Here is a 21,504-nt window from a genome sequence, read left to right as displayed (position 1 = left end):
ACGGGGAACTCTTCCCGAGACTCCAAAATTAATTCACTTAGAAGGCCCGCCGACGACACCCTCGAGGCCACCGACGGCGAGCTCGGTGGTTATGTCCAACTATGCATTGGATGAGGGCGAATTTTGGAGGGGTGCTTAGGCAGCTCTTGGGAAAACTCATCCACATCTTAAAAGAGAAGGCCTTGACCAAAAATAAAAAAGGGGGAGGCTCAAAATTGAAGTGTGAAAAAGTGTAGAAAGTCTAAATTGTGAGAAATTCTTTGAGAGATTGTAAGAGTGGAGGGAAAGTGAGAGATTTCTTCCTCCTTGCCGCTTCGAAGAGGAATTTTGTGTGCTGTAAAGAAAGGAAGAGATTCAAAGGAACTTCAAGGAGTTCTCTTGGGGAGAAATTGGAGATAAATTTATTTATTATTGTAGTTTGTATGACTTTGATTTTATATATGAATTTCGAGCTTTGTTGTGTTTTCCCCATGAGATCGAGCAATTTTTTCTGTCTTTCTCCTTGTCTTGAGAATTGTGAATTGGTGATTTGAATTGGTTGAGCCACGAAAATGTTAAAGAAATTATGATGATCTTTTCACTTTAATTTTAATTTACTTTCAATATGGCTAATTGATTTGTTAAAATATTTTGAGTTTTACAACTAAAGTGAAGATTACATCCAAGATTCAGGGAGGTCAAAGCCCTTGGAAGTTGCGTGCAAATAAATAGGAAAATAAAATTATCGATCGTAGAATTGGAGATTTTAGAGTGACAGACTAAAATCCCCAATTCGGTCCTATCGTTTGGGTGCTGAAGTGTAGATGTTAGCCCTCAGGCGAGGGGAACGTGGGAGCTCCGAAGTGAGATCCAGTATCCTCCCTGCCTAGCCTGAGATTCAGTAACCAAGCATAGGATCAGTCAATGTTCTTTATGCCTGTTCCAAAAGGTAAAGAATAGGTATGCTTCTATTTGGCGCAATACAATTTGAACTGATTCAAGCTATACATTCACTTATATTTCTTGACAAGGAGAATGATGCTTTCTTATATATTGAATATTTCTTTTTCTAATATCTTAGTTCGTAGTTCTAATATTACTCCTTGTGGGATCGATATCTATGACTCCATTAGAGCCCTATATTACTTGAGTGATACGTATTCTTGCATTGATAAGTGTGATTTTACAATTATTGAATATTTTATACATCCATCTTTATCGAATATGTAACTGTTAGTAATTTTTGGTATAGTTGCTGAGGAATTAAATCTTCTAGCAGCAGTATTAAATACTTATATTTTTAAGCATATATAAAGTCACTGTCACCATCTCTCTCTTCACAGACTTACCACTATAGATACTACACTTAAATTTATTAAAAAGCAAACCTGAGGAACACTTAAACATATCTAAGGTGTTAATTAGTGGTTTAACAACAGCCTTGCCAACATTGGCCAATACATTTGCATCATCTACATACGCCAGATGGCTGACCAAAATCTTAGAATTTTGAGAGAATTAAATACATAAACGGTTCTCCAACCATCTATTAATCAAATAAGAAAAGTAGTCAAAAGCAATAATAAAAATTATAGGGGATAAAGGGTCTCCTTGTTCGATACCCCTGTTTGCAGAGAAGAACCCATATGAAGCACCCTTCACTAAAACACTATAATTAGTTCATTTCGACCATTTCTAAATCAACAAACAAAAATTCCTTCTGAAACATCTAGCTATAAGTATATTGAGTATAAATTCTCAATTAATTGTATCTTAGGCTTTTTTTATGTCTATCTTGATCAACATATTACCACCTCAACATTTTCTATCTATATCCTCAATAATTTCTTGAGTCAACATGATATTATCATAAACATACCTACCTTTAATTATGACAGACTGTTGTGGGTAAATAATAAGAGGAAAGTGGGGTTGTAATCTTGCAACAATAATCCTGCTCAAAAGGTTAGACACCAAAGAGGTTAAATAGATAGGATTGAAGTATTCCCAAGCAGATTTTTCACTATTTTTAGGTATAAGTACAATTTTGGAGGAAGAGAAGAACTTACCTGGATTTTCCCCAAGGAAAAAACTTTGAACAGCTAACACTATCTCTCTTTTAATAAGACTCCAGTATTTTATGTAAAAAATCAGTTGTAAAACCATCAAGACTGGTAGCTTTATTTTTATTAATACCTATAAAAGCCATAACTATTTCCTCTTAAGATGAAGCAGAAAAAGGGGACATGCTTGTAACGTACTTTGTTTCAGCAGAAAATAGGTCAGCCTCCAAACGACAAACTTGCACATCAGAATCAAAGAGGTTAACAAACTAATGAACAACACTCTTTTTTCCAGGTTCCTCAGGTTCTATAATCTAGCATCCCTTACCATCTTTAATCCTCAGTATAGCATTAATATTCCTTCTATGTTTAATGGTTGCATAAAATTAATGATATTTTCTTTCCCCTTTAGCAAAGGAGGTATCCTTATTCCATTTTAATTGCCTCCAATAGTGTCTTGTTCACAGCAACAAGGTCATCCACTAAACCAGAGCTGCAAACATCCTGAGTTCCTAGAGCTAGAGCATCAACCAACTCCAGAGTCCCCTTAACTTTTTTTATGAACATCTTCAAAATCATTCCTATTCCAAAACCTCAAGTGACTAGCCACCCTAATGTTCCAAACAAAGATGTAAAACATGATGTCTCAAACCACCCCTCCTAGCAGACATAGTAAGGGTGGGATGTTGGCCACCATCATAATAGTAATTAACCTCAGCATTAATAATATTTCCTTCATTTAAGTGAAATATCTTTCTTCCTATGCTTTTTCCTATTAGACTTATGAATAAGCCACTCCTCCTTAAGTGTAGCAGTGGCATCCTCCACCCTGAGACCAACATCCATCACAACCTCACCCCCACCTACAACAACCACCACACCCTTTAGCAACCCCAAAGCCCCATCCAAAACCACACCAACCTGACCCCCACACTCCTTCAAAACTCCCTCAACTTAAGTTCCACGCTCCTCAACCTTCACATCCCCAGTAAACTTCCTCCCCACATCCCCTCCTTCTAAAGAAGGGCCTAAAATAGCTTCAGACACCACATCCCACCACCTTAAGCTCAGGATGAAGGATGTAGTACTACAAATTGGAATGACCAAACATCCGAGAGTCAGAAAAATAAGATGGATGTTGTTCAATTATTACCCTTTGTCAATAACCATTGTGAGTAGAACCTAACCATACCTCTTCAACTACGACCTAAGTAATATCCCTCTCCACTAACACTCTGGAAGCTGAGGGTCTAGTGACATTAAAAGTGGGAGAGCCCAAATTGAGTGGCCTTCCATAAATGATAGCAAGTGAAAACAAGATTTCAAGATTGAAGTAGTGTAATTTAATGTCAGGGAACCTATTCCACACAAGAACAATGAGGTCTTTGATCATAGGATCAAAATAATCCGACCATTTATGCCCCTTCATAGCTCTATTTTCTATTCTTAGAAGCTTTTTGGAAAATTTCCATGCATAATCTTCCTCCTTCAACAACTGAATGCTAATGTGACAACCATCCAGCAACTCAATCTTCCATTCCCCTACCAATTTTAAGCATTCAAATTTCCATCTGATGAGTTCCAACTTAGGATGAACAAAGAAGAACTTACCCCACCAAAGTCAATATGCACGAGGAAGAGAGACATCAATTCACTCTCAGAAATAAATAAAGCAGGCTTACCACTCTTATTCTTTGCTTTTTTGATGAACGATAGATCACCCAAACCATTCACAGAGTTATGGAAAGCTCGAGGAAAAACCATAGTCTTTGAGACAACACAATGGCCACCTCCGCCTGCCAAGTCTTCCGCAAATGACCTCTCCATACCAGCCCAAGAGCAGCACCACCACAAACAACCATAGAGTCTCCATAGACTCGCCACAACCCTAGCTGCCTAGCACCACTTTTATACACACAAACAAACAAACACACACACACACACACACACACACACACACACACACACACATACATATACTCATATACATACATCTATACATGTGTACATATGCATCTACACACACACACACAAATATCTTTGGGTTTTGTAGGTGTATACACATAAATATATGTAATTTTAAGTTTAGATATACATTTATTTCAACTTATTTATATGTTGAGTTAAATTTAGGGCACTTTTCGTGTTTAATTTTTTTTCCTCTAGTTTAAACTTAGTTATATCTTTGGTTTAAATAATATTGTAGACTATAGTTTGAATTTTGGCTTTGAATTAATATTAACTGTAAGTTTATATTTAAGTCTACTAAATTTTAAATTAGGTCTATTTTAGTTTAATTTAGGTCTATTTTAGTTTAATTTAGGTTTGGTTCACTTTTAAGTTTAAATTTGTATTCATTTGATTATGTTTTAATTTTGGGTTGATTTTAATTTTAATTTTAGTTTGGATCAAACCTGAATCCAAGTAAGTCAACTAAAGCACACGCAAATCAACCTAGAACTCAACCTAGGTAGGCCCTAAGCCCACTATAATGACCGAGAACTACCCGACCAGGCTAGAATCAGCTCAACCACCTAGGGATACTAGAAAGAAGTCCTTAGGCTAGATAGGAGAGTGATCAAGGGGAGCATGCTAACCAAAATGATGTCAACAGACACATAAGAATAGAAATAAGAAGAAACCACTTTAAACAACTAAATGGAATATACTTTTTATAATTTTTTTTAGTAAATTTACACTTAAGCCATTGAAGATTAATAATTTTTAAGTGTTTCATGTGATAATAATTTATAAATGATCACACTCGTAAGCTAACAAGTCGAGTTAGGGTTAGCTTATTAGCTCATGGAGCTCAATTCACGAGCCATTAATTGATATGAGCCCAATCTAGCTCACGTGTTAACTTGATTCTATTAGATCAATAAGCTAATTTTCCCCTATTTTGTGCAAACCAACCTTGATAATGTAGATTGAGTTTTACAAGTTCTAGCGTAAATGATTAGCACTGTAGAAATGTTCAAAGAACTCATTGAACTGAAAAGTTAAACCTCCCCACTAAATTTACCTATCTGGTTCAACTCAATTGATGATTGGTCCATTTAGGTTTGGAATTTTGACTAAACCAATATTTTGTGTTGACTTAAATTTTAGCTACTGGCAAATAAATAAATAATTCACTGATAATAAACAAAATTTACACCTAACCAAAATACTAGAAATACATCAAGTTTACCTGGTTTTATAGACTCATAATGCTTGCTTAGAAGTAAAAGCTTACTAGATAAGCAAAATTTCTAGTAGTGAAAAACTTGAATAATATTAAAAAAGTTAATCATTACCGGTATTAACTCATAGTATTAGTATCAAATTAATATGTTAATTGATACTAATTGTGGGAGATTAGGCCATATTAGTTATTTTTACATCAGTTAAAATAGATGAAGGATTTTTAAGAGCAAACCATTCATAATTCCCGGGAATTTATTTTTGGGGCATTTACATACACACCACTCAACTCCTATGTATTTACATTTTCAAGGTCTAAATTTAATTTTTTTTATTTTTTTATACAACCAAATATTTCACATCACATTTATGATAAGGTGGCTAAAGTTGAGCATAAAAGCTTTGCAAAATCATATCAACTCATTTTTTTCTAATGTTACACGAATGGTTAAATGCCCTTTATAATTTGTAATGCTTGAGGGTCAACCTTAACATTACTTATAAATCATTATTAACTGATTTTTTCATAAAACTATTTCATGAAGCATTCTCAGTAATAATAGCTTTTAACTTTCATGGAAGTGATAGAAAAGTCTAGGTGTTATGTATGTAACTACATGAGAATTGAGTGGTATGTATATAAATCTTCCCTTTACAATGACATAATTTGAAGCTTTATTTCATTGGTTCAAATTCAAAAACTCATTTTTGTGATTTAAGTATTTTGTTGGGACTTCATAGTTCCATCATGGAATTCTAACCTTAACTACAGACCAAATCTGTCTAGACCTTACCATGTAAGTCAGATTTGAAGCATCCACAAATATTGTTTTAACTTATTTATTTATTCTCTCTCTCATTATTTATGTGCAAATGATTAATTTACAGGTATATATTGTCGAAAACAAGCTCAAGCTATTTGACAAGTTTGAAGGGAATGAAACATCGACAAATATTTTTTTATTACAATCTGTTATGCATTGTTTTCACGACTCATAAAGGTGTTAACGCTGGTATAAAATTATACAAAATCCAAAAAATCTAACGAACAAAGATAGCAATTTTTTTTAATAGGAGGATGAACCATGTGATGCAATATTGAAGCTAGGTAATGAAGACGTAAATGCTTTTGATAATGCTTTGAAGAAGAATTTTGAAGACTAAATTTTTTGCAAAGGTCCTAATTTTATTTGATTTTATGATTGTAACATTTCTATTGTTTTTGTAAGCATTGCATTTATCTTTATGATGTTAATGTATCCTTTAAAACAAGCTATAATACTGTAAGACTTGTTAATAAGCGAACTCGTATGCCTAACTGGGATGCAACTTATGTTGAATATATTATGTTGAACTCTTATTTTTATGACTAATTTGGGGGCAAGAAAATGGATTAATGTTCTTCAATATTTTCATGATAAGGATGCAAGCGAAAAAAAAAATTGAGTGGTTACCATTTAATTTATTCCAAATATATATCTATTTCATATTTATTTCTTTTTAAATTTTACTTGATGCCTATACTTTTACATAGCATTCTCTTTATTCAATAGTATGATTTTGACTTTACTTTTGTAGTTCTTCTTATTAGGTTTACATAGTTAAAAAAAGTGAATTACATATATTGAAAATATCTATAATAACTACATAATATATACAGAGGGTTATTACAGACATTAGTCCACAAACAACATTTCAAAACTATATTTTTCAAACAGACCAACTGCTTTTGAAACACCAACTTCTTAACAAGAGATTTTCTACTTTTGAACTGAGATTTCGTACCGCCATAGTTGAAACAAACGCAACCTAAGAGTTGAAAATAAATGTCCAAACCAAAAAAAAAAAAAAAAGAAAAAAAGAGAGCCACATTTGTAAAGTATCACAAGAAAAGACTTTAAATCATACCTCCTAAAAATAAGTATTAAGGAAAAGCAATAGAAATTAAAGTTGGCCATTTATTCTCACCAAAGTTCTTTTTTATAATGGTAATCGACATCAAAATGTGGTTCAAATCTATAATTTTAAAGAAACAACTTTATTTAATCATAGACCATCATTCCTCTCACCTTCTTCCCAAGATTATGCAGTCGATTCAAGGTTTCAGCTACTTAATTTATTAGATAATAGCATCAAGCACACATAGGTTCATAAGCCGTTCAGTAAAATTAAGACAAACCACATTCATTACAGCCAGTTTTTGAATCTTCCCGGCCGGATTATTTATTCATTCACCAGACTCTTCAGGATGAAGCTGAGAGAGCAAGAGCACCAGATTCGGTCAGTAGGGGCACAAGCTTACCCTCATTGTGCTTTTCCATCACATCTGCAATAATAAAAGGAAGATTTACATCGATAACACTTAAATCGTATTTATTTACACATCTAACACCTGAACATCATTTTTTACATACATCACCTTACCTATGCATAAAAGGTGTATTTCTTTTTTTTTTAAAGTTAAAATTATGATATTTTTATGTGATATAAAAGATTTGGGGGGGTATAAATATAAAAACAAAAGTACAGGTGCTAAACGTGTAAATACATAAGACTGGGCAATATGCATGTAGATGCAACAAAAAAGAGTGAGAAAATGCCCTGTAGCAGGACAAAGTATGCGAATTGCTAATGATTATAATAGAGAAGGGATATCTTACTGTCACAGCCACCAATGTGCTTTCCAGAGATGAACACATTAGGAACTGTACGTTGCCCGGTCCATGCGGCAAGAGCAGATTGTATTTCTGATCCATCACCTTTAAATGGAAAACATTAACACAAATATTAGCAATTTGGTTTTTTTTTTTTTCAAATAAAATCATGTTAAAATTGCTCTTTAAAGTGAACTGAGAATTAAAGTTGTTTGGTAAAAAAGTTTTAAAAAATTTACAGCACTGCTGAGCTAGCAAGAGGAGCAGAAGCAGCCGCTACCCACCATCCTGTCTTCTTTTATTTAAATCTATATCTGCGTGTGTGTGGTCTCGCAACGTCTACTGTTCCATAGATTTTCAAATTTACTACTCATGGATCGCGCAACATTTGCTGAGATTGTGGCTAATATTGCTCCTCCAAAAAAATTTGAAGCATCCAACTTAATATTCCCACAAAATTTTCATGATGATATTTATATCAGCTCGACATTATTAAGGAAAGCAAGGAGGAATAATGGTAAATCGACAATCTACATTTCGGAGGCAGATTTGGACAAATTAGTTGAGCATGTGAAGTACACCCTTATTGGTAAATTTCAACTAAAACATCAAAAAATTGTAGTAGTTCGAAGATTGTTTGATGGGTTAAAATTAGTTAAAAATTGGAAAATGGGTTTATTTGATGACAGACCTATGATGATTCATCTGAGCAGGGAGGAAGAGTATACTGAAGTCTTCTCCAAGAAGATCCTACATATTGAAAATATGGTGATGAAAGTGTTGAAGTGATCCCCAGATTTTGATGTCCTATTTGAGCCTCTTATTGTACCTATATGGTTCAAATTTCCCGGGCTTAAATTGCATCTGTTTTATGCTCGAATCTTCTTCTCCATCGACTCAATATTTCGAAAACCCATGAAACTTGATTACCCAACTTATAATCTAAAATAGACCTTCAGCTACAATGATTCTAGTTGAAAGTGATATTACTCAACATGTCCCAGAGGAGATCTGGATTGGCTCCACTCATAAAGAACATGGGCAGCAAGTTATGGTGGAACATAAACCATATTATTGTGATCACTGCAAGATGTTTGGTCACCCATAGAAAACTGTTGTGTAGCTCACCCTGGAATGAGAAGAGCAGCCCCAAACGATAGAAGGGATGATACCGGGAATGAGGTTGATCAACTACAGTTGAAAAAAAGTCCATCCATCTTTCACTGAGGAAGCTATCCAAGTTATGGAAGCCCAAGAAGAAATTCAACATAGGAGGGATGTAAGCTCATCCAACTTTCACTAAGGAGGCTATTCAAGTTATGGAAGCCCAAGAAAATATTCAACATCCACAAGAAGCATCCTTTAATATGGAAATGGAGATTAAACCAAATGAGGAGGGGAATCCAAATTTGGGTATAAAGAAGATTTATGACCAACAACATGATATAATTGGAGATGCCAGAAGGGATCTTCGAACGGGTTCAGTTGATTTATATTTGGGAAACTGTGAGTTGACGGATCTGATAGGACAACATAATAGTGATGACAGGAGTTGATTTGCCTATGAATGAGGAAGCAATTAACGTCGTTAATGTTGTTAGGTAAGATCTTGAGAAAGAATGACTTGTGCAAAAATCAAGAAAGAGGAAGAATAAAGGTACACAAGAGCTTCAGAACCTGTGAAAAACAGATATACTTGGAAATCCTCCTCTACCTTCTACTGATTTGGGTGGTCCTTCCTCTTCTAGACTTTCTAGGAGATGTAAGTCACAACACAATGAATAAAGCTTTGTTTTGGAATATTAAAGGGGTTGCAGATCCCAACTCCTTTTATCGTTTAAAGTTTGCTATTATGATCCATAAGGTTTTGTGTTTTGTTATTTTTGAACCATTGGTGGTGAGACTGGAGGAGAAGATCATTAGAAAATTTGGTAGATTTAACCATATAGTAAACTGCAATAATAAAATCTGATTGTTTTGGAGGAAGGGGATAATTCTAAAATTATTAATTGATAATGCGCAATTTTTGCAATGTAGAGCTTGAGTTGGATGGTATCTCAGACTGGTTTACATTTGCTTATGCTGGTTGCACTATGGAAGCAAGGAGTGAGCTGTGGGGAGCTACGATGGAGATTGGGCAAAGTGTTGATAACCTTTGTTGCATTGGTAGAGATTTTAACATGATTTGTAATCAAACCGAGAAGAGGGATAGATTGATGAATCAGTTGCTAGTTAAACAGTTCAATGAAGCTATTAATGGAGCCGGATTATTTGACTTGGGGTACAGTGGCCCTGACTTCACTTGGAGAATAGAGAAGTTACAAGAACTTTTGGACAGAATTTTAGCTAATAAAAAATAGATGGATACTTTTCCTTTTTATGAAGTATTACACTTGTCGGTTCATATCATAATCCCCTTTTATTGTCTCTATCAGCTGTTCCAAATCCTTGACATATATCTTTCGAATTCTTAAGCAATTGGACCAATCATGATAACTTCATGGACTGTAACAGGGATATTTGGAAGAACAAGTTTTCCAGGAACAGTTTGACTAATCTTTGACAGCTTCACAAATGCACAGCTAGGTAACTTCAAGTATGGAATTGATATGTCTTTGGTGATGTCCATCAACTGGTTGCTAATGCTGAAGAGAAAGTGAGAAATTTGGAGATAAAATTTACTGAAGATGGGATCCAGTTCAAGGAGATCAAGAGCCTGCTAAGGCCCAGGCTGATTTTATGCAATTTATTAAATGAGGATTTCCTAAGACAAAAAGCTGCAACAATCAATTTTACTGATATGGATAGCAATACAAAATATTACCACGTTTGCAGAAGAGCTAGAAGAACAAGGAATGCTATATTGAAAATCAAGGATGAGGGGGGCAATGGGTTGAGAAGCAGCCTAACATCCAATAAAGTGGGGTGGAGTTCTTCCAACAATTATTTTCCAACCAAGGGTCAGTCTAGCCTGTGATTGAATAGTCTCTCTTTGATGAGTATAAAGAATATACTGAAAGTTTGAATCTGACTGCTGTTCCTAAGGATGTGGAGGTGTGGAATGCCATTTAATCTATAGATTACAGTAAAACTCCAGGTTCTGATGGATATTTAGCTGCGCTCTACAAAAAAAAATGTTGGAATATCATACAAGGCCCTGTGATTGATGCTATGAAAGATTTTTTCTTAGGTGCTGACCCACACAAATATTTCCTAACTTCAACTATTACACTTATTACTAAGAATCATGAGGACTATTGAAATCACTTCTGACCCATTAATCTGACTTCTATTTTTTCTAAAGTTATCAGCAAGATCATTGTTAATAGACTGCCTTACTTAATCACCCCCAACCAATCTGCTTTCACCAGAGGAACATTATGGAGAACAATCTGCTGTGCCAAGAAATGATCACTGATTTGGAAAAGAATTGTAGAGGGGGTAACATGATGATCAAGCTAGACATAAGGAAAGCTTATGATACTATCAATTGGAGTTTCATTATTTTTAAAGCAAGAAGTTTCAAGGAATATTTTTGTAATCTCATATAGAGGTTGCTAAACAGTAACTATTGCAATGTGTTGATTAATGGCTTGTGTTATGGTTATTTTAGGACTCAAAGGGGTATTAAACATGGTGATCCATTATCTCCTACAATCTTCATTATTACATTTGATTATTTGTCTAGAACTATAAACAGGTTGCAATGGGGGCTGCCATATACCAGATATTCTCATAAGATTAAATCCCTAGTTTCTCATCTTGCCTATGTTGATGATATGGTGCTATTCATTAATGCAAGCAAACAATCCATTAAGAAGACTTGAGAGACTTTGAAGATGTTTGAAATCAGCTCTGGAATGGAGTTTAACAAAAACAAATGCAATTGTTTTGTGGGAAATAAAATTCCTTTTATGCTAAAGAACTGGATTATAGAGCACACTGGCTTCACGTTTTCAGAACTTCCAATTCACTATCTTGGGATTAAACTAATGAAAGGAAAGAAGAAGTTTAATCACTTTCAAGAAGCGGTGGATAAAATCAGGGAGCAAATTAATTGCTGGACCAATTCTTTTTCATCCCTTGGTGGTAAAATCACTTTAATTAAAAGCATTTTGAACTCCATACCACTTTACACACTTCAAGCACTGAAGATGAAATGGAAAATACAGGCTCAGCAGGAGAATTTGTTCAATAGGTTTCTTTGGTCTGGTAACTCTAAAAGCATACATTGGGTAAGTTCGAAGAAGCTTTGCTAATCGGTGGAGGCTGGGGGCTGGATTTCCATGATCTTACTATTCTTTCCCACAACAATTATATGAAGCTGTGAATTAAATTCAGATCCAAGGAATCACTTTGGGCTAAGTTTATAACAATGAAGTAGTGTACCTTTAAATAACCTACTTTAGTTGCTCCTAAATTAGGTGACTCTGTTGTTTGGAAGGGCATGTTGAAAGCAAGAAGTAATGTTGAAGATATGTTTATTTGGGGGCTGGGGAAGGCCAGATTAATTTCTGATGGGACAACTGGAGCCTGGATGGGTCACTTTCAATGTTTGTGAATGATTGTATTGATGATCAACAACTACTAGCTAAAGATCTTTGCTACAGAAATACTTGGAAGAAACACAAATTGTGCGATCTGTTTCCAGGTAATATAGCCGATTCCATTGATGCTATTTCTATTATGTCCACTCAGAAGGATAGAGTTATTATTAAGGGTACCCCTAGTTGCTCGATTGCTCAAACAATTGTAAAGAAATTGTTTCAATTTCCAGAAGTGCTTTGGGGTAAGATGATTTGGAAGGGGTGTCTTTCCCCCTCTATGGCCTTCTTTTCTTGAAGACTATTATACAAGTTTTTACCAATTGATGATATCTTGATACTCAAGGGTTTGAAATTCCCTTCTAGGCGTTATTTCTGCAAGAAGAAAGAGGAATCTTTTAATCATATTTTCTTTCCATGTGACTACACTGTACAAATATGAAAACTAGTTGGAATTTTCTTTAACATTACTTGCCCAGAGGATGGTTTCATTGATTTAGAGCATTGCAGACAATTGTGGCAGCATAACTCACAGTATGTCCTGCACCTGCTTAATATGTGACTTTTATAATGTTGTGGTTCATTTGGATGGCAATGAATAATTCCAAATATGATGACAATTTTAGGGGACCTACGGTGGTGATGCACACTATACTTGCTTTTGTGAATAAGGTTTTGATGTTTAGGAATCAAAATGTGGAAATTTTCAGTGGAGTTAACGAGGTTCTCCAAACTTTACATTTCCCTGTCAGGGTATCCAAAAAGCGGAAGATGAAGCTGGTTCTCTGGAAGTGACTTAATAACCTGTGGATCAAGGCTAATACTAATGGGATTTGGTGTTTTAATGGGGCTGTTGTTGGAAGCATCTTCAGAAATCAAGCTGGAAAATGTATGTTGCTCTTTCAATCTCCTTCTGTGGCTAGTAACTATTTGATAGTTGAAGCTTGGGCTGTACTGTTTGCCTTAAAACTTGCCGCGAAGATGCACTGGAATTTTAACAGCTGTGAGACGGACTCATTGCTGTTGGTGGAAGTATTAGAAGGTAATATTGCTGCCCCTTAGTCTATTACTATAATCAAGAACAGAATTTTCAAGTTCACTCAACATGTCTCAGTGATTTGGACAGATATTCATAGAGAACGTAATGAGGGTGCAGATTGGCTTGCTAAAAATGGTGCTAATGGTAACCTCCTCTCCTCTTTTGCAAGTTCTTTTGAATGGGAAAACCTTGCTTTGTCTTTTATTAGGTGGTAACCTTGGTGCCCTATTTTGTATTTTTTTGAGCATGATCAATCAATGATTATATTTACTGGCATCTATATATATATATATAGATAAGTAGATAAAATCATTAATCAATTTAGATAAAACTATTAATTAATTGAAAAATAAATAGATTGGTTAAAATTCATACCTAAAGTTTTTGCTCACAAGTGCAACTGAGCTTTAACAAAAAAGGCCTTAAAATGGATGAAAATAAAATTGGGGAATTTACATACATGTGACAAATTTATTATATATTTAGATATCTAACCTCTAAATTTTTTTAATTATTCAACACTCAAATATCTATACCACATCATGAATACCACTGATATTAACGTATTTAGAATCAAATATATAATTTCAAATATATGTTTTGATGTGAATTGGAAACTTAAATGATATAAAAATAAATAAATAATTTAGATGCAAATTTTGTAACTATATAGGAATTTTATGGTATTTATGTCAATCCCAAAAACTTAAAATAAAGGGGTTGGGAAATCAAGCAAACGCAGTGTGTCAAAAATCATAAATAATTTTGCTACAATGAATTAATGCATCATAAGCATTAAGCAAAAGCCAACTAGCAATTGTTTTCATTCAAGCTCTTTGAAAGACTTGGGCTAGGTTCTGTGTAATTACGGAAAATCCAATTAATACTTCTATTCCACCTTTTTTTAATCTTTTTGTAACTATACAGTTTTTTCTGTGTATTCCTCACCCTCAGTTTTTTACTTTTATATTCATCTTATCTCATATTGCCATTAGCCCAATATTTAAGTTCCCGTAGTTTGAAGATGCTTCCCTTTCTAGTTGAAGAAAATATAAGGAACCTTATATTCTTATTATCTTTTCATGCATTGTAAGATTTGGCACAAGCGATCTAAAAGAACTCTAACAAATTAAAACAATGGTAGAAATATTCACTTAAACGTCACTACAACTTTTAAAAAGTTTAGAAATCAAACTTCTTATAGAAGGACATGTAAATTAGTTCAAAAAGTAAAACAGAGATTGTTAGCTTTCACAATACAGAAACCAAAATTAATTATGATTCTACAGAAACCAAAATTTTAAAGTTATCAAAAGAAGAATACTAACCAGAAAATTTGCTCGAACCAAAACAGTGATGGAAAAAACTATCAAACAGCAATTTAAGGAAATAAATCATTGCAGTATTTAAGTAGAAGTCATAATGTATTATAACAAGGCAAGTATATAATGGTAAGCAAACTAAGCCCTATCAAGACGCAAGAACTTTGGAACATGCAATAATAAAAGCTCCACTCACTTTCTTTATCCAACTCGACTACTTTGTGTTTAGCCCCCAACTTGGAGAACAGGTCTTTCACCCTTGTGCAGAAAGGGCAATAAGTCTTGCTGTCACCAACCAGAACAAAATTAATTAAAAATAGATGTGCAATAGCAAATCAAGAAATTAATTATAAAAAAAGAAATTATGAGCCAGGTAGCTAATGTTAAAAATCATAATAAAATGCACCAATGTGGAACTAAAATCATTCTTTATTAGAGAGATCCATTTCTCTCCTTCAACTATGATGGTTCTGTACGATCTGAAACCAAAATCAGCAAGCAACAATGACAAAACGGCAATAGATAGATGGAAAAAAATTCAAATGAGGGCTGATCTTACGAAAAATCAATGAAAACAAGCAAAATACAATGATGAACTACTTTTCTAGAGATAGATCGTTTGTCCTACAACCCTAGACGTCGCTAGGAACACCACAAGAAAAAAAAGAACCCAGTAGCCAACAAAACATGCATAAAAAAAGAACAAACCCTTGCTTATTTCCCATAATAGAATCCTCCCATAATATTTCATTCTTTCCATCCCAGCTTTTCCCTCCAAACTCTTTTAATTTCTTCTTCTTGAGTATGTGATTAAAGCTCTCGTGGACCCACCTGCTTCCTGCTTTCTTTTGCCGTGACAATTTTCCAAAAAACTCCTTCTCGCGGAATAGACCGACCCACCTGCTGTTGTGGCGGGCCAGTTGGGTGGATCTCGACCGTCCCAAGAGGGACCGGTTCACTTACGGGCGTAACAATACTCCCCTCGTAAAGAAAACTTGTCCTCAAGGTAGACGGATGGAAACTGCTTGTAGGTCACCTCATAAGACTCCCACACTGCTTCATAGTATGACAGTCCTTTCTACTTAACCAATACCTCTTTTACTCCCCCTACTCCTCGACGCACTTCTTCGATCTCTAGAAGCTCCAAAATCACCTCCAAATTCTCCGTCAACATCGACTAGTATAGACGAGGGTTTATAATCTCCAATCGCATGTCTTAGCTGTGATACATAGAAGATCAGGCATATTGTGGATGATGGTGGTAATCTCAAACGGCAGGCTACTGCCCCAATGCGTATCATCACCTCATAAGATCCAAAGCATCGAGGTGAAAGTTTCTCGCTTCTCCTCCTGGCCAAATTCTTCTGTCAGTAGGGCCTCAGCTTCAAGTAGCTATGTCCCCTGGTTCAAATTGCACTTCTCTTATGTTCATCCGCTTTCTTCTTCATGACTTATTAAGCTTTCAGTAGATGCCACTTGAGTTCTTCTAGTATCTCGTCACTCTCCTCCAAGTACTGATCGATGTTGGATAAAGGTGTAGTGATATGCCCATAATGTATCAAGTGAGGTGGATCCCGCCAATGCAATATCTTGAAAAGGGTGGTCAGTGTTGTAGTGTGATACGAAGTATTATACCAATATTCAGCCCACGCAATCCACTTGGCCCAAAGCTTTGGCATATCAAATACAAAACAACGCATGTATGTCTACACACTCCTATTGACCACCTCCGTTTGCCCATCGGACTGGGGATAATATGCGTTGCTTCTCTTAAGAATTGTTTATTGCAACCTGAATAGCTCCTTCTAGAAGTGGCTGAGGAACACCTTGTTACTATCCGATACAATCGATTTCAACACTCCGTGCAAACGGACCGCTTCCTGGATAAACACCTTGCAGCTAAAATACCCCTCAATCTCCTTGACATGAGTTTGAACTTCTCCCGGTATTCCGTAATCATCCCCTACTGAGTCAAATCATAGAATTTATCATGTAGGTTTCCTTCCCGAATGGCTCAGATATGCTCCAACAAGCATCCCTTAAACTTCCTCCATGAGTGCATCGAATACCTTGACTCCATCCACTAAAACCATGCTAAAGCCTTTTCCTCCAAGCCTACTCCCATAGCCATGAGTTTTTTTTCTTCAATTAACCTATTGATTGCAAAGTATCGCTCCACTCAATACACCCACCCATGTGCATCCTCCCCTTCAAAGATTGGCATCTTTAGTTTTCGGACCCTTGTATCTCCACCCCAAGCTTCTCTTCCTCTGGTACTTCCCTTCAATTATTTAGGTCGGTACTCCCTACTCTGGTCATAGGCATACCCAACTCTCGATTCCCTCATTCTCCATTGTGTTCTTCCGTGTCCCTTACACCCATCCCTCCTACATTTTTAAGCCCACCCCCCACCCCCAGTGGATTTATCCACTTCCCCTCCTCTCGTAGTTCCTAAGGGGACGCTCTTATAGGTAGAAGATGTATTTCTCATTGTCTTTTCGTTCGATCTCTTTCCTTGACCTGGCCAATGATTCCTTGATCAATGCTTAGTTAGGATTTGCAACTAGAGCGATCGACATGACCTTGGACTGCATCTCTACGAGCTTTTTCAACATCTCCCGCATTTCTCCTATGCGATCAAATTCATTCTCCATTCGACTTCCAATTGAAGAAAATTTGGCCTCCATGGTGGCAGACCTTTCTTCCATTCCCGATCTAATTTTCCCTACCTCTCCTTCTAGTATGTCCACTTTCTTTGTTGCCATCCCACCAAGATTTAGACTCTGATACCAATTTTATACGCTCCGAACCAAAATCAGCAAGCAACAACAACGAAAAGACAATAGATAAATGGAAAAAAAAATTCAAATGAGGGTTGCTCTTACGAAAAATAAATGAAAACAAGTAAGATACAATAATTATCTACTTTTCGAGAGGTAGATCATCTGTCCCACAACCCTAAACATTGCTAGGAACACCACAAGAAGAAAAAGAACCCAATAGTCAACAAAACATGCATAAAAAAAACAAACCCTAGGTTATTCCCCATAATAGAGTCCTCCAGCAGCATTTCAAACTTTCCTTCCCAACTTTCCCTCCAAACTCCTTTAATTTCTCCTCCTTGTGTATGTGATTAAGGCCCACATGGACCACACCTGCTCCCTGCTTGCTTCTGCCGCAGGAATTTGCCGGCCCGCTCCTTGCGGAAAAAAGACCGGCCCGCCTACTGTTGTGGTTGGCAGGGTGTAACAGGTTAATAACCACATCATCCTTTAATCATACTTATTTACTATTGCGAAAGTAATTTCTTCGAAGTATAGATAACGAAATTCAATCAAATATTTCAGCTGGTACAAAGAAAGTTAAAATTCAATCCTATTTAGAGCCCACTCACTGAACCACAATTACATATCAATTTTCAAATTTTTATATCAATGTACCTGATGGTAAGCACCAATTGACATACCTTTTAGTAAGAAGAGAATTACTAGATTCATAAATTCCACTCCATAAGTGGGTATATGCATTGCGCAGAAATTATCATGATAGTCTAATCAAAGGATGACAATATCAATAGTAAAAATGCATATCATACCATGTTACCAATCTAAGGTTACAAAAATTAATAGTTAAGAAAATGGTGTTGTTATCCACAAGAAGGATATCTAAGCTAGATTAACACCAAATATTCAATTACATCATTAGTTTACTGTAACTCAAATCCCAACGGCAATTTGTAATATTTTAAAGTCATTATATGAATTGAGCCACTTTCTATTAAGAGGGGTCCATTAAGTTGTAAAGAAGCAGATGAATTTTTATAGAAAATAATACTTTTGGTCATGCAATCTCCTCTGATTTCCCTCTCGAGCTCCTCCTCTATTTGAACCAAAAATTTTAAAATTATATCATAACTCAACGCAGTTGGGATCTGGTTGTTACTTCGAAATGTCATACTCTCCCACAGCTCATCATTTTTTGGTACCTCGATCTATTTCTTTTCAACCAGTAAGCAGCTAGTACTAGTGAAAGAAGAGAATTGTGTTCAAACCCTATGGGTCTGTTTTTCATCACTTTTATTTTTTAGGTTTTGTTTTCATTTATACTTTGGCTTTTGAAAATATGTTTGATTATTTCAATTTTTTTTGTTTTTACAAACAAATCACCTTGTTTTTAAAAACACTCAGACACCTAATAGATGCTTTAAGTGTTTTTAAAAACAATTACTTCAACTAAACAAGCATTAATTCAAATCAAAAACATAAACAAAACAAAATAAAATTAAAATTAAGAAAACAAAAGTAAGCCCAAACGGGCCAACATTTCAAAGTTCTACATTGTAACTAAACAAAGTTCAAATAATGGTTGTTTCTCAGACATGTCTTTCTGACTCATGCTAAGTTTTTCATACAACAACTGCTCTAATTCCTAACGGTTGTTCTAATTAACTAGTTCAATGGAAAAGGAGAGGAAAGACATACATGCTAAGATTGCTATCTAATTACTGTCCGCACTACTCTTGTAGACAGCTTCGAAGAGTTTCTACTGCTGCCATTCAAGATGAAATGATAAAAACAAACATGCTAAATATTGTCTCTTCGCCAAAAATCTCATTTATTGTCAACTCTTACCATGTTAAATCTGATTTAATATATCATACACAACTCACCTAAATGTTAATTAGTTCATAATTTCCTTATTAATGGATAGTTAATTCTCAAGACAAAGTAATTCAGAGCTGATTAAAAAGAAAATTAAGGATTTCTCGTAGAAAACATACTACAAGATGAGGAAACAAATCGGCTGTAATCAACCTACATGGCCAGACTTAAATGTCAATTTAGCAAATTCCTTACAACAGAATGAGGTTTGTGGTATTCTTGTAGAACTGACAGTAACTATGTGAGGGGATGGGATGCCTCTTGAAACGTCTCCATATCGCGCACTTATCTTCTTTCCAATTTTGTAACCCTCATTTTTCTGATTTCCATCCAAGGTATGCTTCTCCAATATAGAAATTTGAATTAAAATATTAACAATTATATATATTCATATAGGCCAGAGATTAAATGCAAACAGAAATGGATATTCAATGTTCAGATGTCAGAGTTTCTGAATGGTCATAAGATGATTGTTCTAAAACATAAATTCAGTGTTGCATCGGCTTTTTGGTGAGGTCATTTACATCTCTTCGACTACTTTTTCCCCCTTTTGCTTTGCAATAAAACCTTTCTTACTATAACTTCAAACAATTGAAGTCTCTCCTAGAAATTTTGTCAAAAGAAAGTTTTCACAAAACACTCTTACATTCCTCTCCAGCATTTGGAGAGGGAAGTGTCTTTCAAATCACTACAAATCTATAATTACAAAGGAAAACTTCAAATCACTATCTTTGCTAAATCACATGTAACCAGACAATTATATTGAAATGATTAACTTAAAAAAATATGACAAATAGTTTAAACCAAAATTTATGTATGTGATAAGAAAATTTTGAAATGACTGGAGTTTCGATAATTATGTTAGTTTTCTTATAATGTCCCCACAGAAAAATATTTTATAGATCCGCCTCCGCACGCAACACACATCTCCTTTCACTTCAATGAAAAACTCCAAAGCGTTAAGATAAAAATTTAAATAATTGTCAAATATGTAGTTTAAAAACAAAAACAATACGAGTAACTTTCTACAGATGAGAAAACTACAATTCTTTAGACTCTGTGACTAGCCTTTCTAGATTCATTGGCATAAAACTTAACGAAAGTGCAAATTAGTGGAAGTAAGAAAAAAACCTATGAATGAATGGGTAACAAATAATGTTATATAACTCAAAAAACTTCCCTCCTTGAAAAATACATTGGTGATGCACAGATAGCAAAATTGAAAGAATTTAAGCAATTTTCATGCTTCTCTTCATGTCGACTGAATAAAGTTACACTTCAATTTCATCTGTGAAAATTTTAGGAGTTACAATTACATAATAACGAGCTTTCATATGTAAATACAGAATCCACCGGTTACATACATACAGAATCCACCGGTCAACGAAATGAATTATGAAATGAGTAATTCACAATCAACCAAGATTACTGGAAGGGGAATAAACCGAGGTAAGTCATGGATGAAAGAACAAAAAACTCAGAAGTCTACAATCGGACAAGAGATCGACCTGAAGACGACAACCTCAGCAGAAGAAACGACCTCCTTCGCTTTCTCCAAAGCCATCTCTCCGTCCCTACAACACGGTCACTAGAAATATTTACGTATGGAAAGCGTGCGCAACTCTGCGTAAATTTTAAGACTTTTTGAGGGGTACAGCTGGGTAATTTTTAGGTTACAGGCTTAAAATATACGCAGAGTTACGTACGTTTTTTGTACGTTAGCTTTTTCTCCTCTGTCGAGTACTGGTAATTCGATAATTTAGGCAGAAAGGAGCGTGGTTTGCCTAGGAACAAATATTAAGTGCGGATTAACAACCTAGAGATAAAATCATGTTACATGATGGTGATAGGAAAAAAAAATTTCATTTTAACACAGGAAAATTTTCTTTCCGTGTTATTTTACGTTATTCAGGTGTTATTGTAGTGGTATTCATTTATTTTTATATTCTGAAAATATTTCCGGTGTTATAATAACACAATTATATATCAATACCACCAAAATAGCACATGAATAATGCGGAATAACACCAGAGGAATATTTGCTTGTGTTACCGGG

The 21,504-nt window shown here is 35.0% G+C and overlaps 1 protein-coding gene across 1 annotated transcript; it reads right to left on the bottom strand.

The window, feature by feature from the left end:
• Positions 1 to 7,166: 7,166 nt before the first annotated feature.
• Positions 7,167 to 21,068, bottom strand: LOC110033572 (glutaredoxin). Its single transcript, XM_020737605.1, has 4 exons — positions 20,957 to 21,068; positions 14,984 to 15,072; positions 7,889 to 7,987; positions 7,167 to 7,554 (listed from the first exon to the last, which is right to left on the bottom strand). The coding sequence occupies exons 1-4, from the start codon at positions 21,010 to 21,012 to the stop codon at positions 7,472 to 7,474; spliced, it is 327 nt and encodes a 108-aa protein (XP_020593264.1). The 5' UTR covers positions 21,013 to 21,068; the 3' UTR covers positions 7,167 to 7,471.
• Between the last annotated feature and the right edge of the window lie 436 nt (positions 21,069 to 21,504).

This window comes from Phalaenopsis equestris, unplaced genomic scaffold (genome assembly GCF_001263595.1).
Source record: "Phalaenopsis equestris unplaced genomic scaffold, ASM126359v1 Scaffold001226, whole genome shotgun sequence".
Taxonomy (NCBI): domain Eukaryota; kingdom Viridiplantae; phylum Streptophyta; class Magnoliopsida; order Asparagales; family Orchidaceae; genus Phalaenopsis; species Phalaenopsis equestris.
This window is presented reverse-complemented; position numbering and strand designations above follow the sequence as displayed.